General features: G+C 41.4%; 1 protein-coding gene across 3 annotated transcripts in view; it reads left to right on the top strand.

Moving 5' to 3' along the window:
• ACAD10 (acyl-CoA dehydrogenase family member 10) overlaps positions 1-27637 on the top strand; it is a 39890-nt gene that overhangs the window by 4276 nt on the left and 7977 nt on the right. For all 3 annotated transcript variants that reach the window (XM_036929491.2, XM_057491884.1, XM_036929490.2), the window contains exons 3-12: positions 2365-2513; positions 3922-4116; positions 7034-7192; positions 7927-8086; positions 9286-9427; positions 11922-11990; positions 14331-14512; positions 18368-18518; positions 19386-19531; positions 20995-21168. In XM_036929491.2, the coding sequence (XP_036785386.2) occupies positions 2365-2513; positions 3922-4116; positions 7034-7192; positions 7927-8086; positions 9286-9427; positions 11922-11990; positions 14331-14512; positions 18368-18518; positions 19386-19531; positions 20995-21168 (1527 nt within the window). The remainder of the gene's footprint in view (positions 1-2364; positions 2514-3921; positions 4117-7033; positions 7193-7926; positions 8087-9285; positions 9428-11921; positions 11991-14330; positions 14513-18367; positions 18519-19385; positions 19532-20994; positions 21169-27637) is intronic.

Raw genomic sequence — 27637 nt, 5'->3', positions numbered from 1 at the left:
CAAGCTCTTGAGTCAAATTCCAGGCACCACTTGGTGGTTGAGTATCTTGGGCAAATTATTTAACTTCTTTGGGTCCCAGTTTCCTCATCATTAAATTAGGGCCAATAATAATACCTATCTCTTTGGAATTTGCAGAGGGTTCAGTGACAGATAACCCACGGAAAGCACTTGCTTAGCACAGTGAGTTCCCAGCTCATATAAATTCTCAATAATGATGAGCTGCCAATGTTACTGTTATTGGTAGACTCTAACAGCCTTTCCCTGAGGACACACTTGTGAAATCTCAAATACTGAAATCCTCCTCTTTTCTCCCACCTTCCCTTCCCACCAACCTGCCTCTAAACCTGTGGACCTACAAGATAAAACCTCTAGTCATCTTTTCTTATCAGCATCTCCTGGATTCACTTTTTTCCCTATCCAGTTCAACTGACTTAAGGTGATTAGTTTTTGCTTCAAGTGTTAGAAAACTTAACAGAACAGTGGCTGAATCAAGATAGTAGGTTTTTGCACATGAAAGCCCAGGTGTGTGGTCTGGGGCTGGTACTTGCTCTGAGAACAGGCTCTGTCAGGGACTCTGGCTCTTCCTGTTGTGTTGCTCTTCATTTCCGGTTTCTTCTCCTGGTCTGTTCTGGGCTTTACCTCCTGCCATCACATTCTTATTCTTGCCAGCTGGAAGGAGAAAAGGTCAAAAAGCTGTCCCTAACCTTTTGACCTATATCTGGTTGGGCAGTTCTCCATGCTAAATCTACTCAAGTACAGGTTTTTTGTGCTCCTGGTTAAAAAACTCCTGTTGACCTTATAAACAGTTGTTTTACCAACAAAAATGGGTTTATTCGAGACTAGCAGAGAATTACAATTCAGGACAAGCAAGCTATGGCAAAAACACAGGCTAGTCCAATAAACAAAAGAGAGGTCCATTAATTTATGGCAGAGGAGGAGGAAGTTGGGAGGAGTTGTTTTGAACAAAAGTCCGTTGGAGAAAAGCAAGGGTTCAGGGTGAACACGGTTTCTCATTGGCTGAGTTGCAGCAGTGGGCAGTTCATTTCTCGTAGGAGATGCAATGTCCATCTTTTCCTGTTGCCTGTGATTGGTGATTCTGAGGGTTCTTTACTGCTGGGAGTCTGAATCCAGGAGTCAGTAGGGCATGAGAGTTCTCCCTATTGGCCTCACAACTTCATTTGAGTGAGTTTATCTTTAATTTTCACAATACCCAGCAGTGCAAACTGACTAGGTGAGCTGGTTTTTTAAGCTCCAGCTGCAGCTGGGTCCTCAGCCTCTCTGCTTTTCTACTCATGTTCCTTTCACATTTGCTGCAGGGCTGTTCCAAACTCCCCCAGGCGTCCTCATACCCCCCACCCAAACCTCCATACTTGGCAGACCCCTGAAATCTCTTCTACAGGGAAGATGATCACTTTCTCAGCTTTCTCCAGAATACCTAGAGGACCTATTCACTTCTCTTCACTCCTTTGGCCTCTACCCAAGTTTAGATTCCTATTTTCTCCACTTTACTTTCCTTGCTCTGCTCTCTGCCAGCCTCCACACAGTCCCCAGAATTATCTTTCTAAAACACAGATCTTATCCTGTCAAACCCTTGAGTGGCTACACTTTGTCCCATAGATTAAGTCCAGAAGCTCTCACCTGGTGTTCAGGGCCTCTTGCCATCAGCCCTCGGTGGCACCTCACGGTGTCATGCCATTTCCCACCATGTGCCCACACTTCAGCTGCTGTGGGCTACTTGATGTTCTCTAAACTTGCCATACACATTTACACTTCTGTGCCTTTGCAAGTTCTGTTCCCTCTACTGGCAGCTGCCCTTCCCTGTCTCTGCCGGTTCAAATCCTACTCGTACTTTTAATGACTAGTTAAATGGTATATTATTCAGCACAGTGCCTGGAATCTTCGGAGCACTCAGCAAATATGTCTATGTTGTTATTATCAATTTCAAGATTGATCTCCTGTCAGGACTTCTCTGACCTCTTTCCTGGGCAGAATGTCCCTGGCCACTGTGTTCCCAGGTTGGCTTAGCCTTAGTGTTTGCTTATCAAATTACCCTTAATATGCATCGTTTTAAGTGAATAAAATGACTTTCAGTCAAGAAAAAAACAAGGAGTGTTCATAGTCATGTCAAGCAGTGGTAAAGACCTGATGCTTGGGGAGTGTTCCCTCATCACACAGATTAGCATTGTGGTTTCTTGGAGGTCCAAGGCTGAGATTTTGCATTTCCTGAATTTCTCCAAATTCCCAGTAGAACACACCTGGCAGCCCAGTGATGCCACAGGAACTTGTATGGTAATTCCTCTGAGCTCCCCAAGCCCCACCCATTTGCTAATGTACTTAATTCATTGCATATTTTACTTCCTATAGAATGGGAGGCACAAAATCATATCCCTTCTGGAACTATTTTGAAGGCCCTTGTCTCAGGTGGTGAAAATGGGATCTGGATGAAATTCATGAGAGGAGAGATAACAACAGAGGATTTCTTACAAGAATTTGGGAAACTCTGCTCTGAAATTGTGAGTTATAAACATACTTAAATTTCCATCTTTTCTTTTTTTTTTTTTTTTTTTTTTTACCTAGAGTAGTGGATGCAATACTCACCCATTAAGTTGGTTAAATTGCAAATGAGGAAGTGAAGACCCAACACCTAATGATAAGTTTTTAAGCTATTTCTTCCTTCCCCAGGTACTTACCTTTAGCTACATACATGAATAAGTAAAAATATCCTTTACTAAAGCCCTCTGTCAGCAATTGTCCATCTGAAACAAGAGCTGTCTGCAGATGGCTTTGATCAGAAAGCTTATTCAAAGCAATAATAACACTGAACCTTTCCTCTCTGTACTAGACATTGTTCTAAGCTCTTCATATTAACTCATGTAATCTTCACAATAACCCTGCTAAAATATAATAAATGAAGTGCCATGGATGGATGGTGCTGATGGTTGCACGGACAATGAAAGTACTTATTGACACTCAACTGTATACCTAAGGTGGTTAAAATAGTAAAGTTTATGTTGTGTGTATTATATCACAATTTAAAGTATATATGTATCTTGAAAACATTATGCTAAGTGAAAGAAGCCATTCAAAAAAGACCACATATTATATAATTTCATTTGTATGAAATTTCCAGTATAAAAACAAAGTAGATTAGTGCTTTTCTAGGACTGGGAGTGTTGGCGAGTGAAGTGGGCTGGGGGTGGGGTGGGGGTTCTGTGTGATGGGGGTGGGGAGTGCCCCCTAATGGGTGGGGGTTCTTTTTCAGGTGATGAAAATGCTCTGAAATTGTGATGATGGTCGCACAGCTCTATGAACATAGTAAAAACCATCGACTTGTACAGTTTAAATGGGAGAATTGTATGGTGTGCAAATTGTACTTCAATAAAGCTGTTTTATAAAGTGTGTGTGTGTGTGGGGTGTATGAAATAGCAGACTTGCTTTTGTAGATTTTGAGAGGATGAATAAGAGTTTTCAAAGCCTGCACAGATTGAATTTAAAAACAAAAAAATTGATCAGAAACTGAAGTTCAAAATGGTGATGCTGAGGCAATAGATTAGATGTCTTCTGGATCATTAAAATTTAAATTAATATACTTTTAGAATTTAATGTGTCCTCTATGGTATTCTGATGCTTTTTTAAAATTAACAATGCATGAGTGAAATAACTAATAATTTAATTGGAATACTGATATAAATAGCTCCATTCTCTAACTATTGTAACTCATATTCTAAGTTCTCTCTTTTACCATCTTATGTGCAAAGTTTTGCACAAGGGTTGAGGGAGAGGCTTCCTGGGGCAGTGAGTCAAAGGCCAGGGCTCTTACAACCAGGTAGCAGTAGGAAGCTGGACCATGTATTTCTTTGTGATACTGATAAGCTCTTCTTCCTCTTAACGACTGCTGATTCTCCTCTCCCTCCCCATTAGTCAAAGATCTCCGTGCCTGTGGACTCCTTTTTCTCTCTGCTGACCAATAAGCAAGTGGCGAAGCAGTTCCCAGTGATGACTGAGGCCATAACTCAAATTCGGGCGAAAGGCCTTCAGACTGCAGTCTTGAGCAATAATTTTTATCTTCCCAGTGGGAAAAGCTTTTTGCCCCTGGACCGGAAACAGTTTGATGTGGTAAGCTTGAAGTGATCCAAAACAAAACAGTCTGCCCCTGCCTGGGGTACAACATTAAATACTGCTTTCTGCAAGTCTTGGGTGAATGGGTTTTTCATTCAGACTAACTTGACTAAGTTAGGGTTAGACATAACAGGTTGAAAAGAGGACTTGTAAAATATCACTGAGCTTGTAGCATGGTTGAACATTTACGGGATTTGATAACTGGTCGAAACCTCAGTTTTAGAGACTCCTTTACGTTCTAGATTTGAACCATAGTTGTCACATAACACACAACTCTCACATCTTAAGAGGCTCTTTGACCTTTTTTCTTCAAACACCATGTTGCCCTCTATTTCTGTGGCGTTAATCCTTAGACCAGTGCTGTCCAAAATAATTTTACTTCAGATATGAAAATGTCCAATATGATTGCTACTAGTCACATATGGCAATTAAGCACTTGAAATGTGTCTAGTATCACTGTGGAACCGAATTTTAGTTCATTTTAATTAATTTAAGTGTAAATAATCAGGTGGCTAGTGGCTACTCTACTGGAAAATATAGACATAGCATTTCCATCATTGTAGAAGGTTTGATTGGATAGTGCTATCTTAGAACACAGTCTAGTAGAGTTGACAGGCAGAAATTCAGTATAAATGTTTCGGAAATGAACCTTCCAACCTAATGCTGTTGTCACCTTCTACCTCCTTCCTCCTTGTAGAAGGCCTGTCAGAGCCAGTGTTCTCTCCTCTGTACACCTTGTCTGGCTCCACACCTGCTGACCCCTGGTTTCCTCAACACAGCCTCTTCCAGGCTCCCTCTGCACTGAGTGCTGAGGGACCTCAGCCAGATTTGAAATCCTGTCTCTGAAGCCTGCTAGCCAGGTGACCATGGCAGTAGTTTTCCTTCCCTGGACCTCAGTTCCTCTCCTACAATTCAGGGATAGCCATTTCTTTGTTGTAAGGTAGCTATGCAGATCCCACAGAGTAATGCTTGCAAAGGGCTTTGCTCAGTGCCTGGCACATAGTTAAGTATTAAATACACTGATTATTTTCAGAGATTCCTTCCATCTGGTGCAGCTATTGGAATATCTTTATCTGTATGAATTAAGTTGGCCAGGCTCACACTAGGCCCTTTAAAGAAGCTACAATTTAAAAGACCTGTGAGCTTCTTTAAAGCAGTAGACTTGTTTATTCAGACTTTACAGGCTCTCTGGCCTGTGTTTTCCAGCAGCTTTTCTGATGGGCTTCATAGTTTAGGTTTTTGGGAGACCTAGAATTTTGAAAATCTATTTCCTCAAGAGTAGGGGCTTAGGTTTTTGTTCTCTAAAACTATAAGGCAAAAAAAGTAAAGATGAGGTAAAGATAGTTTAACCACTCCTGTGATCTCTGTCAACATTAAAGGTTGTTCTTGAACTTTTCAACCAATCTTTTAAGAATCTTTGCTGAGGTGTATGTGGCTTTTAAAATAAGTTCATCTAATATTCTTCTAATTTAAACATTTCTTACATTTTTTAATTGAAATAAAACATAACATAAAATTTGTCAATAATTTTTCCATGTACATTCAGTAATGTTAAATATATTCACACAAATATGAAACAAATCTCCAAAACTTTTTCATCTTTCAAAATAGAACAGAGAGGACCAGAAATCTTATCACACTTAAATCTTAAGAATTTTTTTCACTTCCTATTAGTGGACGTGTCTGCTTGTTAAAACTCGGCTCCCTTACCCTGGGTTAGCTCCTGTCTCTCATCTCTTGTCTTGGCCAGCATAGCCAGGCTCTTCCCTGCAGCCTGGTACATTGATCGGTGACCAAAACTCCCAGCTTTCTGCTGCCTACTATTGACATTTTCTTTACAGGGAGTGTCTTTGTCTTCTTGTAGCTCATTCAGGTCCTGAGGAGATAGGGAAGAGTAAGTAGAGAGGGCCAATTAATTCAGGGTATTTATTTACCTGAAAGAGCAGTTCTTATCCATCTCTGAAGAATGTGGCACTGGGGGTGGGGGGTCTTCAGGTTTGTCCTTGCACTTGGAGAGCAGGAGTCATTCCAGGAGCGAGTTAGGGTTTTAGTTCTATTTTTAGGCCAGATGAAAGGGTATTGGTGATAGCCCTCTATAGCCGTGTAGGGCCACTTTATAGGAGATTAAATCCTAGGGACAGTGTGAGAGAACTTGCAGGGGGTTGCTGGATCCAAGACAGCCTGACACTGAGACAGCTTTTTCAGGGTTCTCCTGAACCCTCAGCAGCTCCCCTGGTCCCAGATCAAATACCACAAGTAAAGCAAGGCTGTCAAGATACAGGAGGCTCTTTGCATAAAAGGAACAGTGTCTGCCATTAATGGTCTCTGGTGGCAGTCCTTCCCCTAGGATTTATCTTTTGGAGTATGGCTGTTTGTTTTTTAACTTCTGAAATACAGACATTAAGGTCATGTTTCTTTTGCAGCAGGAAACAGTGCTTGCTTTCTAAAAAAAAAAAAAAATAGAGAAATAGTGTCCCTAATGCTGAAATGTACAACTTTTCTACTGCTCTATGTAACCACCACAATATCTATTAGCAAATTGCTTCATCACCTTGAAACTCATTTAAGTTCCATTTAAGTTTCACAACAACCACTAAGCTAGGGAAGATGGCCATTAATACTCTCATTTTAGTGATGTTGAAACTGAGGCCTGTTGTGTCTTCAAGGTCTTCACAAGGTCACTCTGTCTCAACAAGAACTTTGGTTTTCTGAACTTCCCCTAGTTCATAATCCAGTATTTCCAAATCACTCGATGTTGCTTGTTGTAAAAAAGCAACATCACTTTGTATCATAACACTCTTAAGTTACTTGTCATAACAACTCTCAACAGTCCTCATCCTGCTGTTACCCCAGTGCATTTGTGGGAGCACTACCTCTTAGGGACATTCATCCCTCATTCCTCTCCCTCCCTCAGGTCGTGGAATCCTGCCTGGAAGGTGTCTGTAAGCCAGACCCCAGGATATACAAGCTGTGCTTGGAGCGGCTCAGCCTGCAGCCTTCTGAGTCCATCCTTCTTGACGATCTTGGATCCAATCTAAAAGCAGCTGCCAACCTCGGTATTCATACTATTAAGGTACAGCTCGCCTGGTTTTTGACCCCTGCTGTGCCCCAGGTGCTAGTGTAAGCATTTCTGTGCAATCCTCTTACATCCATAATTGCAGCTATTTTAGTTCAGTGATTTCCCCCCCCACCATGCTGCTGCAGTCTTCTGATTTTTTTATTAATTAGGAAATCTATGTGACTAGCAACTTGTATTTTCAATGGGAAGTAAGACAGACACCTATGAAGAAGCCATATGAGGAAAGAGTTACACAAGGAGGTGAATGGCATGCTTAAGACATTTGGGGTGGCAGCCAGGCTGTCCTAATGACGCTGCTGTGAGTGGGCAGCCAGCAGCTGCCAGCCACCTGGACCACCCCAGGTCATGGCTGTGAAGCATGAGAAGCCATGTGAGAGGGAGCTCGGTCCAGCTTTCTATGTTTGGGTTTTCATTATGAAGCTGATGGGCTCGTGGGGACACAGTGGATGGTGAATACAGCATTCTGAACTCCTGGCATGGGGGAGTATCATGGACTCTTAACCGGCACTCTTCCCAGCAGATAATAAGTGTAATGTGGTTAGGAACTAAATGGGAGGAAACTCATTCTGTGGCTTCCTCATTAGCTGAATATCCTGGCTCCAGAGCCTTTGCTTGGAGTACTGACTTCTTGAATATTTCCTTCTAAAAAACTAATCTCTTAGAGAACAGGCAGGAGGAGAGGTCAATGGTAACTGGTGGTCCACGGTCAATATTCTCTTTGAAACCAGGTTAATGACCCAGAGACTGCAGTAAAGGAATTAGAAACTCTTTTGGGTTTTACGTTGAGAAAGGCTATTCCAAACACTCGACCTGTGAGAAAGACAATGGAAATTCCAAAAGATTCCTTGAAGAATTACCTCAAAGGCTTATTGAGGCCCCAAACCACAGGTATTTAAATTTTTGTATTTTGAGAACTCTTTCCAAGGCAAGGCTTTCCGTCTGGTTCTCACTTCCAAACCCTGGTGGAATATGCGGAGATAAAGAGGCAACTTGGTGAGGAAAACAGCCATCGGGCCCAGTGGGTCTGCTGCTTTGTCTTGCTTGGGAAAAAGCACGAACCTCCTTTTTTATGGGTCCCCAAGTGTGCTTGTCCCTCTGGCACCTGAGACAGTGGTGTGGCAGCACGCCGCTGTCTCAGATGAGACCGCAGTAGGGGCCCCGTGGCACTTGAATGCTTTTAATGTTTTTGAGATGACAGCCTGTTTTGTCAAGGTGACTTAAAAGTTGCCTGAATTTAAAATCTGACAAGTCTCCATTTCTCCCATTCTTTACATTCCACCCTCAGAAAAACCAGGGTCTCTTGTGCTTTTGAGAAATCTCCACCTGGTGGTAAAGTTTTGCCTCACCGATTTAATCCTGGAGAAAGACTTGTGTGTGGAGCTGTGTTATGATGTTTTCCAGTGACTGGATTACTGTTAGTGCCTCTGTGAAGCTGAGGGGGCCAGCTAGCTCAGGCAGACCCCCATTTCCTGCTCTTGAGACCACAGGGAAGGAATCTGTGTCCAGAGTTCAGTCTTGTTATGAAGCTCAGGGTTAATTAGGATGTTTCTGCATGGGAGCCACGAGTTCAGCTTGCTGCCGGGGGAGAGGGCGCGTCCGGACAGCAGCCTCGGCCCGCCGCGGGCCTCTGCAGAGCTCCTTTCAGCTGTCAGGCCAGCAGGCGTGGTTTGGCCGAGTGTGGGCTGCGGGACACACAAAGGCACTTTGCATCCTCAGGCCTAAAGCTTCCATTTAGCAAGATGGGTTGCCATGACTGTGCTTGTGGTTGATAAACAAGAGCTGAAGAGCTGAAAGGCTTTTCTTCACGGGCAGGAGTTGGCAAGAAGGACAAAATTGGACACCCATACTAAGTGGACATTACTGAGGTGTAAATCGGATGGTCTTTGGCACACTGTAGTGGTGTGAGATTCTGAGCTCCAGCTGGGGCATATGCCTGGGAGTCAGTCACTTCCGTACCCAGGGAGGAGGTGCTTTTCATACGGTGCATCCGCGGTCGGGATGTTCTGTGTCCCACACACAGGGCTCATTAGAAGGAAACAACGTCTGCCCAGGTCTGGTTTTAGTTCTCTTTGTTTTCAAACTTGCAGGCCCATTGGAACTCCTTCAGTTTGATCACGGGCAGTCAAATCCAACTTATTACATCAGGCTGGCTGACCACCAGCTGGTTCTGAGGAAGAAACCGCCCGGGAAACTCCTTCCATCCGCCCACGCAGTAGAGAGGGAGTTCAGGTAAATTCTCAGAGCTGTTGGCACACTGCCCCCACCCTCCGGCCTCTGCAGATGACAAATCAGCGCTCCGTCAGATGGCCTTGAGATATTTAAAACTACAAGTATGAATCTCCAAATTTATTTGAAATAAGAACCTGTAACCTAATTTCCTTCAGAACTTTCTCTTTTCTATACGTAAACCTGTAAGAGACCTGACTTTTTTGGAACCTCTAGGTGAAAAAAGGCATTATTGAAATACTCTTTAGTCTTGACCTTTAGTCTTAAAATCAGTACAGTGGTGGGGCTATAGCCAAAACAGGTGTGGCCATGAGTTGATAGTTGTTGAACAGGGTGATAGGTACATGGGCATTCATTCTACGAATCTCTCTACTTATATGTGTTTGAAATTTTCCATGATAAAATGTTTAAAAAATATGTGCACTACACACATGGTGTGGAGGATCACGGGGAAAACAGTGTAGCACAGAGAAGGCAAATGGTGAATCTGTGGCATCTTACTATACTGAGGGACAGTGACTGCATTGGGGTATGGGTGGGGACTTGATAATATGGGTAAATGTAGTAACCACATTGTTTTTTCATGTGAAACCTTCATAAGAGTGTATATCAATAATACCTTAATAAAAAAATTTTTTAAATAAAAAATTAAACAAGTAAACAAATATATATGTACTACAATACATCCCAAATAAAATAGTTTGTTTTGCAAATAGGAAAATTAAACATAGTAGGTTGAAAAAAACTAGCCTTAAATTCTTGGCGAGTGAGCACCAAAGCTCTGAATGGGCTCTAGAGTGGGGCTTACCTCTCTTGGAAGACATTCTCTTCGTCTCCTTATTTCTTCCTTCCTGCCTTCTATGCTCTGCAGAAAGAAAGGTGCAGACAGTGGTTAGGAAAATGTGACTTCAGCTTCTGGACCCTTCTTGTTCTCACTGTTTACTGTTTCTCCTCTGGACTCTTTGGTTCCTAGAGTCTGGCTTCTCCCAAGTACTACAGGGACTGATGACTGATAATTATGAAGCCTTAGGAGTTCATCAGAGGAGAAAACCTATAGTTATTTCTGGGCATTTGTGTATGTACCCACTTAATAGCAGGTGTCCATTATAGAAGAGAGACCCTAAAAAGAAAAAACACCATTCTGTTTTTATGCATTCTACTTACGGATTCTTTCTAATCACTCCCAAAGATGCTGAAGAATTTTGGAGTGCTAGAATGACATTCCAAAAACCCAGAAATGCAGAGAATTTCCATTTTAGTAAAGGAATAAAAAGTGTATTTGAAGATGACACATAATATGGTATCTGCTTATAACATGCCAAATGTAAATTTGAACAACTGTTTTGGAAATGAGTATGACATAATTTATTAAAAACATCAGAGCAGTCATACTTTTAGAGCTAATAATTCCAATTATGGGATCTTTCTTTAAAAAATAATTCTAAATAGGAAAAACAGTTTTATATATTAATTTGCTTACAACAGTGTTGTTAATAATGAAAAAATTAGAAACGTTATAAAGGTATATTAATCAGGAAATGGTTAATCAGCCTGGTATGTTTACTTGTTGCAATAACATAATGGGTAGTTATTAATTAATACTACTAATAGCTAACATTTATTGAGTGTTTAATTTGTGCCAGGCACTATAATAGATGCTTTTAGTGTATTGTTAACTCAAACCAGTCTCATAACTCTGTGATATGTTACTATTATGATCCCCACTTCATAGATGAGGAAAGTGAGGCTTAAAGAGCTTAAGCAGCACACCCAGCAACAGAAACCTACATGAGAGATGGGAATTTAGCTTCATACTGGGGCAGTGGGATTCCACAGCCCAGCCTTAGTGATTATACTGTAATGGCAGCCAATAAAATATGCCTGTAATAACATACAAATGTGCATGATAAAATTTTAACATACAAACCATACATAGTACTATCTTAACTATTTTTTTAAAAACACTTATGCATTAAAACAAAAATATTGGAAAGGAACACAACCTAAATGTTTCCCATCGTCATGTGTGCTGGCATGTTAGCTGCAAGTGACAGAGACCCACCTAGCCTGATTTAAGTATTGAAGAGGAGGAGAGGTGACAAAATTTATTTGCATAATAATTTAAAATCTTTTAGGTATGGCTGAATGAAGAGGCCCAAATAATGTCACCAGCACTGTTCATTCTCTCGCTTGGTCACTCACTTGCTCTCCATCTCTCTCTGAATTTTCTATCCAGTAGGACAATTTTTATCTTTCAATCGATATGTTTAGTCTAGTTAGTTTAATGTAATTATTGGTATGTTTGATTAGGTATATAGTTTTGCTACTTGTTTTTCCCACATGTTTTTTGTTTTTCTTGCCTACTTTTGTGTCCATTGAATATTTTTTAGAATTCATCTTAATTTCTTCATGTACTAATTTTAAATCAGAAAAATTATTTCAAGAAAATCTCATCCATTCAGCCAGCAGTATCACTCATTTTTCTTTGTTCTGGCAGGGTAATGAAAGCCCTTGCAAACGCTGGAGTACCTGTCCCCAAAGTTCTTGGCCTTTGTGAAGACTCAGGGTAATGTTCAAATTTATTTTTTCTATTGCATATTCAAGCTACAGAAGAGAAAAGCCCATGTGGTAACTGAAATCCCAGTTTGGTGAAGACAAATGCAATTTGGGTCAGGGAGGAAAGAGACTATAGCAGCCTCCTGGGAAGTTCACAGGTCTTTAAGTTATCCTAAGAGAGAAATAACCTCCTTATGTGAGAACAGGTAGAAAACATCTTTTTTTAACATTTAAAAGATATGCATCCATGTAGTTTCATGTTGCTTGTTTTTGTTAATTTTTTGTGGGGGGGTCTTTCTAAACTGTACTTAAATTGCTTTATAAAAAATGGTTTTGTTTTGTTTTTTTTTTTTTTAGATAATTATTTTTTATTGAAGGGTAGTTGACACACAGTATTACATTACATTAGTTTCAGGTGTACAACACAGTGATTCAACATTTATATACATGATAATTCTAGGTACCAGCTATCACCATACCAAGTTGTTACAATATTTTGACTATATTCCTTATGCTATACATTACATCCCGGTTACTTATTTATTTTACAATTGGAAGTGTGTACTTTTTTTTGGTTGTTGTTGTTAGGGCATCTCTCATATTTATTGATCAAATGGTTGTTAACAACAATAAAATTCTGTATAGGGGAGTCAATGCTCAATGCACAATCATTAATCCACCCCAAGCCTAATATTTGTCAGTCTCCAATCTTCTGAAGCATAACGAACTAGTTCTTACATGGAGAACAAATTCTTACATAGTGAATAAGTTACATGGTGAACAGTACAAGGGCAGTCATCACAGAAACTTTCGGTTTTGCTCATGCATTATGAACTATAAACAGTCAGTTCAAATATGAATACACATTTGATTTTTATACTTGATTTATATGTGGATACCACATTTCTCTCTTTATTATTTTTAATAAAATGCTGAAGTGGTAGGTAGATACAACATAAAGGTAGAAAACATAGTTTAGTGTTGTAAGAGAGCAAATGTAGATGATCAGGTGTGTGCCTGTAGACTATGTGTTAATCCAAGCTAGACCAGGGCAATAAAACATCCACATATGCAGAAGATTTCTCTCAGAACAGGGAGGGTGAGGTTCTAAGCCTCACCTCTGTTGATCCCCAATTTCTCACCTGATGGCCCCCCTGCGACTGTGCCTGTCTTAGGTTGTTCCTCCCTTGAGGAATCTTACCCGTCTCTGGCTAACCAGTCATCTTCCGGGGCCATACAGGGAAATGTAAAGTTGGTAAGTGAGAGAGAAGCCTTATTGTTTGAAATGGTTAGCTGTAAAAAATGGTTTTTGAGTCTGCCTCTTTTTCCCAACTTTCCAATTATGAAAATTTTGAAACATACAGAAAAACTGAAAGAAAAAAACAGCATAAAGGGCTCTTCATCCAGATTAAAACATTGCTCACATGTTTATATATGTGTATATGTGTATTACACACAAAATAACTTTATTTAATAGTAATAATTATATAATTATATATATTTAAAAATTAATAAGTATATTCTATATATAAAAATTATTTTTGGCTGAACTTTTTCAAGTTGTTATTTCTCCTAAGAATAAAGACATTTTCTTTCATAACCACAATAGCATTATTATGATGAAGATAACTAACAGTAATTTAATTATATATTAAATATCTAGCCCATGTTCAAGTCAGGACAACAGTTATAATGGTAGAATTTTCAAAACAGCTTATTAATGTAGTCAATCCATTTCTAGTAATAACTAAAAAATGGATTAATGACATTACGGTGTGTCATTTTAAAAGTACAGTTGTGGTAAATGTGCCATTCAAACTACTGGATGATAAAAATAACATCAGTAATAAGAAGGGATATTTACTGATCCCTCACTGGAACCAGACACATGTGGCAGACACTCCATATAATATTAGCTTCCCATATAATATTTACAACTACCCTTTGAAGTTTTACAAAGCCCAGAGAGGTTTAATAAGTCTCTCACGGTCACACTGCTAGGAAGAGGCACAGTTGGTATTTAAACCTGGTTCCATATGACTCCAGGGCCCTTCTCTCAACATGCTGTTTTCCTGTATCATCACATTGAAACCCATTTGGATGGCTTCTACAAGTGAACAGAAGAGGAGAGAGGCATTCTGGCAAAGAAGTGTAGGCAGGCTATGTGCGGTTTGGGGAGGGGGTGCTTCTAACCCCTTGTGCTTATGTGCACAGGGAAAGGAAATGTCCAGGACTCTGGGTCTGAACTCCTTCCCCAGCACTCAGAGCATATACAGGACAGTAGAGCAGTGCCATGACCAACTGCCTGCCACATTAGGCCACTGAAACACCCTGTCTGTGTCCCTCTCAGGGTCATCGGCACCCCCTTCTATCTGATGGAGTACTGTCCAGGCGTCATCTACAAAGACTCCTCTCTGCCAGGCTTGGAGCCCAGCCAGAGGCGGGCCATATACACTGCCATGAACAGAGTCCTCTGCAAAATTCATAGTGTGGACCTCAAGGCTGTGGGCCTGGAAGACTACGGGAAACACGGTGAGTACGAGGCTACTCGTGTTCCATGCTGATCGTCTCCTTGCTGGTGCCTCTGCTTGCAGGATTTGCATGGTGTCAGGACGTTAACACACCAAGTGTTTGCTAAATGTTAAGTGGGCTTAATAGTTTTCTCCTTGGAAATCCAGTTTCATTTTAATGGAGGTGTCACTTACATACACATTTTGTCCTTCGGTAAATACTTTCATGGACCTAAGAATCTTCTCCTCAAATTTATCTTGCTAGACCATTTCATGTTTTATTTTTTCCAATCCTAACTAAGGGTATTTAAAATACTTCTGTTTTTCTCCTTTCCCCCTAAATATTCTTTCAACAGGGATAGATTTTTCAAATGCCATTATGCCAAGGTGTTTAGTTTGTACAGTTTCTGCTTTTGTTTTTTTAATGTCTGAGAATTCCAGTTGCTCCTCATCCTTGTCAGCATTTGGTATTGTCAGGTTTTTCCTCTTCTTTCTTTTTTTTTTGAAGTGTGGCAATCTGTGAATTTTGACACACAGTTTTATAACCACCATCACAATTGTCTCTATGTTTTTACATGTAGAAACATTAGCATGAGCCAAAGAATTTCACATTTTCTCCCTTGCAGAGTTCAAGATTATTTGATTCTTGACCAGTAAGGATTCCTGGCTATAATCAAAGAGAATCTCTCAGCTAAACTCTATTTTCTTCTTAGTTGGGCCAAAATGTACCTGTTTTCTGTAGGACCATACCAAAGACTGTAATATGTGTCCAGTGTACATGAACTTCCTAACATTTCTGCTGAGTTACCCAAAGTTCCACCACTGAATAGGCACTGTGACATGAGTCCCCAGAACTAATCAGTTTGAGACACTTTGCTCCAATATAACAGGTTTGCTGACTTCCCAGCCCAAAGTAAGGGGATTCTTCACCCCTTCCAAGTACAGCCAGATCCATATCCACCCTCACAACCCCACCATGTTCTAACATGTTGCATAGAGATACCAACTCAGTGGGGAATCTCCCCATCTTGGCAGTCTCATTGGGAAATACTTACACTGAAAATCAATTTGTTTATATGAAATTTAGTTTAACTGGGCATCCTATATTTTATCTGGTAGCCCTAGTTACCAGTGAAAGGGCCAATAGGCAAAGACAAGGGATGTTGCCTGTACTGATTCTTTGTCTTAAGATGGAAAGAGCCCAGCACTAGAAGTCAGATGCTAATCTGATGGTGATCTTGGGCCAGTCACATTATTTTGTTGTAGTTTTCTCAGTAGTAGAGGTATGGTAAAAACAGCTCTGCCCTTCCTCCCTCACAGGGCTGATGTGACAAGCAAGTGAGGCGGCAGGTGTCTCAGCATTTTGAGTGAAAATAAAGTCTCAGGCAGATGAAGTAATAGGCAGTGTGACATCCATCCTACCCTGGCGAACAACTAATGGAGGAGTCCCCATGTGCCAAGTGGGTCCTCTTTTTACTTTTAAAGTGGACTGTGTGATGCTCTTTCCACTGAACTATTAGCATGAAGAAACAAAGCAGAAATCTAATGTGATTTCACATGAGCCAGGCCAGTCTCCTGGGCCACTGGCCATGTGTTGAGCCTTACAGCATAAAGCAGCTTCATCATATTGCAGGCTCACTAATCCAGCTTTAGAGGCATCAGATCTTCCCTTTCAAGAAACCTGAAATTCTCAGATTATCTTATGAGCCTATGGCATTGGTGACATATAGATAGATACTGCCATTTGTGTAAAAGGGATGTATTTCAGTAAACTTTAATATTTGAATAAATTTAAATGTTTGCTTGCAAAAGTGATGATTATCTCCAGAAGGATTCCTAAGAAACTGGTCATGCGGGCTGCCTTTGGGGGAAGAGGGTTGCATGGCTGGGTAAGGGATGGGAGAAAGACTTTACAGCACTCCCTTTCACCACTTGAGTTTCGAGCCATATGGATGTATTACCTATTTAAGAGATCACATTTAAATAAAAAAAAAGAGCACATAAACATAATTTCTAACCCAAAGGAATTTTTGATAAAGATCCTTTTGGTACAGTCTAATTATCACCAAGAACCTTTCCGTCAAGGGCCTGCAGGGAGCACACAGTCCTTTTTTCTCATCCCAGAGGGGCAGGCTACTTCGGGAAGGATGGTTCAGGGCCTAGGTGGGCCTGCTAGAGACCAGTGGTGGTAGAGCTGGCACTGCAGGGACAGATGCACCTGCGTGCCCTGAGAAGAGAACGTGTGCAGCGCTGGCTTGGTGTGTAGGGGTAGGGGACCCACATCCCTGTAGGAGACTTTCCCAAGGGGCTCCTTTCCACACAAAGGCTCAGCTCTGTGGCTTTTGTATTTGACTTCTTATGATAATTTTCAAACTTAGCCGTGAAATAGTACAACAAATAACTATATGTGCTGCTACTAATTTTAACAATGGTTAACTCTTGCCATATTTGCTTATCTCTTTCTGTATATATATGATTAACAAAGTTGTAGAGACCCTGACACTACAGTCTTCATACTTCAGTATGCAGTTCCTAAAAATAAGAATATTCCCCAATACCATTATCACATTCTAGAAAATGTACCATTTTCCCATAATATCTAAAACCCAGATTTCCTCACTATACCTCTTATATCTTTTATAAGTGAGTCTTTTCTTTTCCAAAATCAGGATCCAATCAAGGAATCTAAAATAGTGCCCCCCTACCTGTTTTTTTTAAATGAAATTTTTAAGAGTTCAAGTATGTTGTGTTAGAGATTTGTGTCAACTATTGGTTTGTGTCCTTATGGCTTCATTTACTGCTCTCTTCTGTTTCCTGTGATTCTGTAAACTGGGAGCTAGTTCCAAAGGCTTGATTTGTTTTGGGCTAAATTCCTGTGGATTTTTATCTCCACATCTCATAGCCCAGCTGGATCCTCTGCAGGCATCCAGGTGCTCCAAGCCTGCAGTGGACTCCACAGAAGGAGCTTGTCTTCCTATCTTCAAGCCCTTCAGCTTCTGGGGACCAATTTTCTCCTAAATGAGGGGTGAGGGCTTTGCTTAGAGCCAGAGACCTGACATGTTGTTGATAAATTACTATTAATAGTGACAATTAGTAATCGTCAGTTGACAATTGATAATAGCGACAGTAATAATGGTCACCATTCACTGAGCAGCCTTCTGTGCCAGCTCTGAATCTGGCATGCTATATGAAGATTTTGTTTAGCCTTCATGACATTCTGTGGAATTTAGGTGTCAATGACTCATACAGGAGAAGCAAGGGAAGTTTGGAGCAGTTCAGTCACTTCAAGACCTTGACAGTGAGCCAAGTTGACTCCAGGTCTCCTTCCAGTGTCCAGTCCCAGGTGTGACTTCCAAGTTCCTCAACTGTGGTATCTCTTGGTTTTCTTAGCAAACAACTGACTGTTAATAACAAGTACTCATATATACTTACTACATGGCAGGAACAGTTCCAGGGGCTTCACATATTTTATCCTCCCAACAACTCGGTGAAGACCATGTGGAAAAACAAAGGCACAGAGAGGTTAGGTAGCCTGCCTGAGATCACAAAGCTAGAGACTGACATTGCTGGGATCAGAGTCCCAGCAGTCTGGTCCGAGTCCATGTTCTTAGCCAACCACTGTTTAGCCAAAAGGGATTTTAAAGGCTGTTAGGAAGCTTAGGATCTCTGAGAGGGCCAGGGATCAGGCTTGGAGGTCATGTGGCTAGGAACTATGCCCAGATCACACTGATGGAGCCAACATAAGACAGCTGGTGACTTCCACCTTGGGGCAACAGGTAAACAGAGCTTTACAGAGAGTTTTACTGCATTGATTAACTTTTTAAACCTTTGGAGTCTGTTGGAATGACACACCATCTTCTAATCCTCTTTCCCTCAGGGGACTATATTCCACGCCAAGTGCAAACCTGGATTAAACAATACCGAGCCTCAGAAACCAGCACCATCCCAGTGATGGAGAGCCTCATTGAATGGCTGCCACTCCATCTTCCCAGGCAACAGAAGACCACAGTGGTGCATGGGGACTTCAGGTAGCCATGGCCATGATGGGGGGCGGTGAATGTTTATGTGTGAAAAATGATGGCAAGGGCATTTGAAGGGGAAATTAAGCAGCTGGTTTTAGCCCAATTTATAGTTGAGAATGATTCCCATTACAGAGGCTCTCCCTGTCCATGGCCCTTTAATGTAGGGTTCAGCCTTGGCACCACTGACATTTTGGGCCAGGTTATCCTTTATGATGGGGCTGGCTTGTGCAGCAGTGGGCGTCAGCCGCCCCAGGGCTGCAGGCACAGGAGTGTGCTCCAGGTATTACCACCAGATAGCAAACTCCAAAACTGCATGGCTGTGAAAAACAACAGCAGTTATTCTGCTCACAGATCTGCAGTCTGGGGACAGGAGAGCTCGTTTCAACTGGGATGGCTTTCAGGCTGAGGGCTGGAATTGCCTGAAGGCTTGCTCCCACACTAGGCTTGGGGAACCTGTCTGTCCCTTGGTGGTTTCCCACATGGTCTCTCCAGTGTGGCACCTTCTGGGCAGCTGGATTCATTCTGGATGGCTCAGGGCTCCAGAGGTGTGACCACGAGAGAGGCCTGGGTGGGAGCCCAGCACCTTTTCTGACCTAGCTGGATTCAGCCTCCCTCAGCCCTCTGCTGAGAGGGAGCTGGGGGAGTGGATAACCAGGCCCCTTCCCATCTCCTGCTGGTGTCCCTGTCAGCTGAGCCCAAGGGAGCCAGAGGGCATGGGAGCCAGGGGACGCAGCCCGTGCAGCTCAGGCTTCGGGGCACAGAGGGGCTGGGTTGGGGTGCATCTGGAGGGCAAGTGGCAGATGCCCAGCATGGAGTACACCCTAGTGCTCAGTTGCCTAGACTCTCTTTCCATTTTTCCTGTGGCTTCTTCAGGCTGGACAACCTGCTCTTTCATCCAGAAAAGGCTGAGGTGCTTGCTGTCCTTGACTGGGAACTTTCTACCTTAGGTGACCCTCTTGCGGATGTGGCCTTCAGCTGCCTGGCTCACTACCTGCCATCCAGTTTTCCCATAATGCCAGGTAGGAACTGCTGCCTTGGGAGGGTGATCCAGCTGGCTCCATTCTCAAAGCATTTGGGACAAAAAAAAGCAGTTGTGATTGGGCTGGCATGTGAAATTGAGGTCCTGGTGGTTTCGGTGGAAAGCTCAGTTGGAATGTATTCCTGTCAGAACAGGGAGGAGGAGTGGGTGTAGAATGTATTTTAAGTGAGAAGGAGCTGTGTATAGTGCCTTTTAGGTTTTCACACAACTAATTCCTATTTAACTCTTTAAATAAAAAAATACAAGTTTATTAAAAAATTTTAGAGTTACCCAGACTCCAAGAAGGGACTAGTGGTTACCAAAGGGGAGGGGTGTGGGAGGGCAGGTGGGGAGGGAGGGAGAAGGGGATTGAGGGGTATTATGTTTAGTACACATGGTGTTGGGGATCACAGGGAGAACAGAGTAGCACAGAGAAGGCACATAGTGGATCTGTGGCATCTTACTACACTGATGGACAGTGACTGCACTGGGGTATGGGTGGGGACCTGATAATATGGGTAAATGTAGTAACCACATTGTTTTTGCATGTGAAACCTTCATAAGAGTGTATATCAATCATACCTTAATAAAAAAAAAAGAAAAAGATTTTACAGTTAATATAATAAAAAGATAAAATCAGTAATCCTGGAGAGAACCACTGCCAACATTTGCACCTTGTCATCTCTTCATTCTTATCTTTTTTCCTATTAAACATAAATTCGTTTAAATGAAAATATGAGTATATGATTTTATGAATTGCCTTTTTCATTTAAATTACATACTTTGGACATGTTTTCATGCCATTAAATATTTCTTCTACAGAATCATTTTTAATGACAGCATAGGATTTTATTGTATAGAGTTACCTTAAACCAGACACTTGATTTGTTTCCTATTTGATATTTAATTTGTTTCCAATTTTTTAATATTACTACCCCACTGCCTCTATAAAACATGCAGTGACCATCTCTGTAGTAATGTCTTTGCCTATAGATAAGGTGTCCTCCTAGGATAAATTCCTAGGCATGGAATATATTTCATGCTTCTAAACCATGAAGATGTTACAAATGAAGCAAATCAGTCAGATTTTTTCTTTCTTGTACTTACCTTTTCCATATTTGGCTGGCTTTTTTCTTTCAATACCATTTTTTGTCAAATGGCTGAGAGGAAGTAGTATGCGTCCACCCTGAACTGTGGTCCAGATGGAACTGGAGGCCCCTGATTTCTTCCTCTCCTGCCAATTTAGTCTGGATCTTTTAGAAGCCAGGTTGTGAATAATAGCTTTGTGCCTGGATCCCAGCCATCTGAGGAAGGAAGAGCTGTTGAAATCATCAGCTAACCCTTTGAAGTAGCTGTGAAGCCAGTTTTCAAGAAAGGAAGTAAGGTTCATAATTTAAATACTTGTGGCCCCAGGAGAGGATGGGGTCAGTGACTGCCCAGGGATGGCTCTGTCTGTCACCTCAGGTTTGAAAGACTATGATTTTGCTCAGCTGGGAATCCCAACTGCAGAGGAGTATTTCAGGATGTACTGTCAGCACATGGGAATCCCTCCCATTGAGAACTGGAACTTCTACATGGCTTTCTCCTTTTTCCGCGTGGCCGCGATCCTACAGGGAGTCTACAGGCGCTCGCTCACAGGTAACGGGGTAGCCCGCGAGAACCAGCCTGAGGGGCGGGGTCACAGCCAAGCAGCCTCTGCCCCTGGAAATTCTCCTGTAGCCATAGAGGCTTTGGAGGGACTGCTTTACCCAGAATTCTATAATATTTAGTTAATTCAACCATTTGTCATTAAGTATATATCATATATGTATTCCTTAAAATATTTAAACTTGTTTTTTTTAAATTATTAAAATAAACTTTTAAAGTAAAAACATACATGATAAGAATCCAATCATATAGAGAAATTAAAAAGTATTTTCTTTTCTTAGCAGCATTCCTTAAAATAAATACTACCATTAAGAGTTTCTTGGGTCCCCAGTTTTTTCTGTACATCTGTCTTCTTTCTCTCTACAAAATTTATAAAAATGTGATCATCCTAATGTATTTTCAGTACCTTGATTTTTAAATTTTTTATGCTTAAGTATTCCTATGAAATATTTATGTGCATATATAGAATATGATATATATGTGTATATATGATGTGATTATCATATATACACATTTGACAACTGTGTAAGGCAAATTCCTTGCTTTTTTTCACTTAACAGTGTTTCAGTAGAGACCTTTCTGAGGTGTAGGGCAGGGACATGGGACAAACATCATGATTACATTTTCCTGCCTATAATGAAAAATGCCAAGATAAAAATAGTATTGTAAGAACAGGAGGGACTCCCATCTTAAGGCTAAGATTCCATTTTGGAGATCAGGGAGTTGGGAGGTAGGATTCCTAACACATTTTATGGTAATTAGCCAATAACTGACCCTATCTTAAAGCAGGGCAAGCAGTCCTAAATGGTGTGTTCCCAGTGCTTGAGGGTGACCACTATCTTGGAGAAGAACAGGATCAATAAATTCCTTGTGTTAAGTTTACCTTAGAGAGTATCTAGAAGACTGACCATGGATAATGACATAATGTTTCTCACTGGAAATAGATATTATGAGACCACATGTCAATACTACGCCCCACTCCCCCACTGCCCTTTGTCCCATTCTTGAAATCCTTAAAAGATACGAACCCTAAGCCTTTAAGTGTGCCTCCTTTCTGAGGTTGCCCACATTCCCCTTTCTTCGAGTGTGTACTTTGCCTTAAATAAAGCCTTCTCACTGTTCAACTTGCTGTGTTAGGCTCTGTGCTCTTCCCAGTGGTAAGCATCTGTTACTTCACTATTTATTCAATTTTCTAGACATAAGCACAAGTCTCTGTATCTCTGTTCTACTTCAGACAGGTAGGGAAGGGCTACTGAGAACTCTGATTTAGGCATGTAAGTTTCCATCGCCTCAGTGACCCAGACAGGACTGCAGCTGTACGATCATGCTCTATAGTAGCCTGCCTGAAAATCTCCTTTATTTGCCCTTGGGAAGTTCTCAGAACATAATCTCACTCCATCCAGTGCTCTGCAGCTCCCTCAAATCCTGGGGTGGTAGTGGCTTAGTTCCCAGGCTGTGCAGATTCAGGCGAACACTGGACTCCAGGGGACCCTGGCAAGGGATCTGCCCTGTGCCAAGCAGGGGTTCAGTGGACTTCCCTCTCCTCCCTCTGTCCATCCTTGCTCTCTGCTGCCTGTGTGGCTGCTGCCATTCACTACTACTCTCACTTTAATGAATTCCTTCCTCACCTACACTCATCTGACCCGTTCGTGAATTCTTTCTCCATCAGAGTCAAGAACCCTCCCCTGCCCAGGTTGAGGTTTTACCTGGTGTGCAGGGAGAGACCTCCCCAGACACAGCTGCCTGACAACATTTCCATGAGAGCATGTACAGACCTATTTCATTCTTTTTGATTTCCAGAGTGCATTCCATTATCTGGATATACTGTAATTTATTTAACTAGTTCCCCTATTGGTGTATATTTAGATTATTTGCAGATTTTTGCAGTCACAAATAGTAGGTGGTGAAAATCCTTTTCCACACATGTATGGATATATTCCGAGTTAGAATTGCTCAGTTAAAAGTAGGTGCATTTAATCTTACTATGCTGATGGACAGTGACTATAATGGGGTTTATGGGGGGGGACTTGGTGAAGGGGGGAGTCTAGTAAACATAATGTTCCTCATGTAATTGTAGATTAATGATACCAAAAAAAAAAAAGTAGGTACATTTAAAATATTTGTTGATACTGTCAAATTGTCCAGCAAGAGGACTGCTGAAGAAGGATTACTTTGTTTTCTTTGATGGTGCTTTTACCTACATGGGAAACTATTTCATTAAACTAGCTGGGAGTTCTAGGTTGTTATTTTGTAAATTTGAACTTTTGAGAAGAAAAGTAAAGTACTGTTGCTTAGAAATGATGGTTGGTTGAGTTGAGTGTGTACATACATGTATCACCTGTAAAGTGTTTAGATATATATGTGGGGATGGTATAGTGTTATTAGTTTTTATTCTAAATTTTATAGGTTGGCAAATGAAATAATCTATATCCCAAATTATTTAAGAAGATAGAAAGGCAGATTAAAGTTTACATCCTACGTGGATAGGAAGGCAAGTAGAAAGAAAGTAGATAAAATCTACCAGAAAGACCTAGAAATAGTGACTGACCCAGTAGTGTTAAGTACCTCTAGTTGCCTAGACTATCATCTCTAAATTCCATTCCCACCAAAAGGAACCTGGACTCCTTCGAGAAGTGGCTGATTTCAGGTCTAGGGCAGGAGGTTTACAAGATGACCCCTGGACCATGTTGTACCAGAAAGCAGGAAATTGTTGAAAACTACTAGGCTCATCCTGAAGAACTCAGAAGCCCCCTTGATAATGACAGGCATTTTTGAGCACCAGTAAGGATGAGGGCTGAAATAGGTGGGAATACAAGTACGTTTAAATCCAGGAGTAAAGAGTGATATTAAACAGAGATGAAGTCTCATTAGTGACTTTAGAGGATGCTAGGGAAGCAACTTGTTATTCTGAAAATTGGTAAAGGGAGAAAAATTCAATCATTTACCCTGCCTTTCCTATATAAACTATGTATGTATCAGGCTAACCAAATAAATGAGAGGAACTTCTAGAGAAGCATCCTGGACAGAATGATAGAATTAGTGTATCACTGATTTGGCACCTTGAACGCATTAATGGGTCTGGAAAATAAGCATCAATGGTGCTAACACCTCCAAGAGAGCCATACATTATGTACCTCCTGATGCTTCTCCCAAAAGTTGAACCTGGATCTGACCAAGCCTCCAGTGCTAACTACCAATGTACAGGAAACAGGTCCAGAAGAACATGTTAAACAGCACCATGAAGGCATGGCCACTCATGAAATCCAGATTCTGAGACACTTGAAGAGCAAACAATTCAGTTTCCTCAACAGGTATCAAGGGGGAAAAAAAGATGAAAAGGGAATCTGTAGATTGAAAGGTTCTGAAAGACACTTCAGCCAATTATAGGGTTTGGACTTTGTTTAGATCCCTATTTGAAAAAACCAAATTATAAAGATTTTTTTTATAAAAGTCAATGAAATTTGAATTCTGACTGGATAGTTGATGATATTGAGACATAGTTAACATTTTTTAAGTGTGATAAGGATATTGTGTATTTTTTAAGTCTTTGTTTTTAGGCATAAATGAAGTATTTAGATGGGAAATTATCTGATGTTTGGGATTGCCTTCAAAAAAATCCAGGGCAGTGGGGTGGAAGTGGCACAGAATGAAACAAGATTGGCCATGCTTCCATGATTTTCCAAGCTGAGTGATAGTCAACCTGCAGGTTCATTATACTCATCTCTCTACTTTTGTGTAACTATGAAATTTCCCAAAATGAGAAACAAGAACAAAAAAGAAGTAGAAAGAAACCCTGCAGTGTGTTTGCTAGTACTCCGGGGACCTCTTGGATTCAGGGTCATCAATACCCTAAGCTTGTTGGCAGCATGTCACCCTCAGCCTGACTGCATATTCTTCTGAGAAAGGCAGATGCAGTAGGAGAATTGATCCCTCATTCATGACTAGAGAAGTCTTTACTCTGCCAGGTGGTACTGATGATACAGTCATGAGCAATACTGTCCAGAGGAAAATCAGCATCCAGAGGACTTCTAGTTTAACCCTCCCTGGTCAGATAATAGGGATTTCAATAGGCAGGAATTCCAGGAACGATATTTTCCCTTCCTCTGGACAGCATTAGCTCTAAGCCACCACTTCCGGATTCTGTTACGGCTTTGCAGTGAAAGCTAGCCAAAAACACTTCATAAGCAGAATGGCTACTAGATCCATCAGGTGATGAATAGGCCTGATTTCCTGTAGACATTTTCTGGTTTGCTTCTGAGTTCTTGCTGGGTTCTGCTCCAGTGCCTGAGGATAGTTGCATAGATGTTGAATTATCCATTCTGCAATCGCTATAGCTATAAACCCCACTGGATTGCCTTCAATTTGAGTATCAGGAAGCTGTGTGACAGTTTCTAAGATCCTGTAAACAATCTTGGCTTGGAGATAAAACACCCCATGTGTTTGCCACCATACAGAAGACGAGAAGTGCTGTCCCTTCAGGCCTTTATTCCTCTGATCCTGATTGGGCACTCCCTCCCCTCCCTCCCAGGAAGCCAGCCAGACGCACTGAGGAAGTGGCTTAGTTTTCTCACATAAAAACAGCAAATTCCATTTTTTGAAAAAATAGTATAAAAACATTCAGTGAAGGAAACAAACAAAAAATCCACTCTATGAATACAAATACTATTACTATACATTTGTCTTCTCTAATTAGCTGTTAAGATTATTTTTCTACTTGAACAGCTGAGATATTTGGTACTGCCCTGAAAAGGGGTTTAGAGAAGGAGCATTTGTCCCACAGGCATTCTCTTTCTCTGGTGTCATTTGTGGGAGACTTCAGCTCACTAGATTGGGTGGAGAGAACAGTGACCATTTACTGACTTACAGTCTGTACCAGCCCATCCCAACTATCATGTTCCTTCCTTAATAAGTGGACGCCAAAGTTTAGGTCTCTTGGGGATGGCTACTGAAATTCCAGAAAGAAAAAAGTGCTTGTGACTGCTTCTTAGGAGGACAGTCAGTGATGTAGTCTCTTCTGCTGGGACCACATTTAGGAAACTATATGGAGGTGATGGTTTTAAATCAACCCAAGCTCAAATAATCGGCTTTCCCAGAAATGATGAAAGCAGCACTTTGAGAGTGAGATCCAATTAAGAAGAAAATTAAGAAAACACTTTGTATTCTCTGTTAGAAAAAGCAAATCATTATAAATAACTGTGAGTATAAGGGGGGGTAACTTCCCTTCCATGTGGCAGGTACAGTCTGAGTGAGGAGAGGATGTAGCCCCTTGTGCTCAGTGGCCCTCACTGTGCACCAGTGACACAATGAAGGGGGCTGTCTGGTTCCTGACTGGCCCCTAGGGCTGGGTCCCTACCAGCTCCTAGAAGTGGCTGAGTAGAGACTTGTTGAGGCCCAGCGGTCTACATTCTCTGCTCAATAGCAAATGAATTTGGTTCCTAATTTGCAAGGAATAGCATAATACCTTTAACACCAAAGTGGCATGAAAATGGCTTTTGACAAGTGGCCCATGGCAGATGCCAGATGAAAAACAGGCCTCTGCAAAGATCCATTTATTTATACAGAGAGAATGAGGAAAGCAGTCTCTTTAGAACATGGAAATAGTAAAAATAACTCAGGAGAGCTGGCTGTAAAGAAGGCTCTAGTACAAACACAACATGAGGATATGGTACAAACACAACAAAGATGGATCTCAGATGCAGCACGCTGGATGAGGGAAGCATGCGGAAAAGAGCATGTCGCCTGCGACGCACATGTTTATGTGATGCTGCAGAAAAGACAGACTGAAGGTACAGAGATCGGTTTTGCCAGGGGCTGGGGGAAAGGGTTGAGTACAAAGGGACACCATGGAAATTTGGGGATGGTGGGAATATTTTGCATCTTGATGGCAGTGGTGGTTACCTGACTAAGCTCACAGAATTGTTCTCTTTATAAAGAGGGTCTATGTACACTATAACTTAATTAAAAATATATCTTTTATAGAAATGTCTTGATGCACTTATTTAAAAAAGTGAAAAAACCATTGAGAGCATGACTAGAGTGAGTTCTATGACACTGGTGATGGTGTTCTATACAAAATGATGCCCAGAAACTGGCCACGAATCCAGCCACTTGTGACACTGTTACCAGTTTGGAGCAGGGGCAGTCTAGGGTAATGCAGGGCTTTCTATGATTCCCTGGTGACAGCTGAAGTGATTTGAAGTATCCCTAATTTGATTTAGTTTCTTTAGGAAAAGAGGTAGAGGGCAGGGAGCAGGCCGCCTGCTTCAACTCTGGCTCACAGCCCCTTCCTGTAAGCTTGGGTGCGTCTCCTCACTAAGACACAGATTCCCATCTCTAAAGTGGTAATCAAAACAGTGGTATTGCTTCAGGAATTCAATGAGCCAGAATAATACACATAGTAAAGCACTCAGCACCATGTCTGGTGTGTGGCAAGTGCTTAGCAAATGGTAGTAGCTACTGA

This window comes from Manis pentadactyla, chromosome 14 (genome assembly GCF_030020395.1).
Source record: "Manis pentadactyla isolate mManPen7 chromosome 14, mManPen7.hap1, whole genome shotgun sequence".
Taxonomy (NCBI): domain Eukaryota; kingdom Metazoa; phylum Chordata; class Mammalia; order Pholidota; family Manidae; genus Manis; species Manis pentadactyla.
This window is presented reverse-complemented; position numbering and strand designations above follow the sequence as displayed.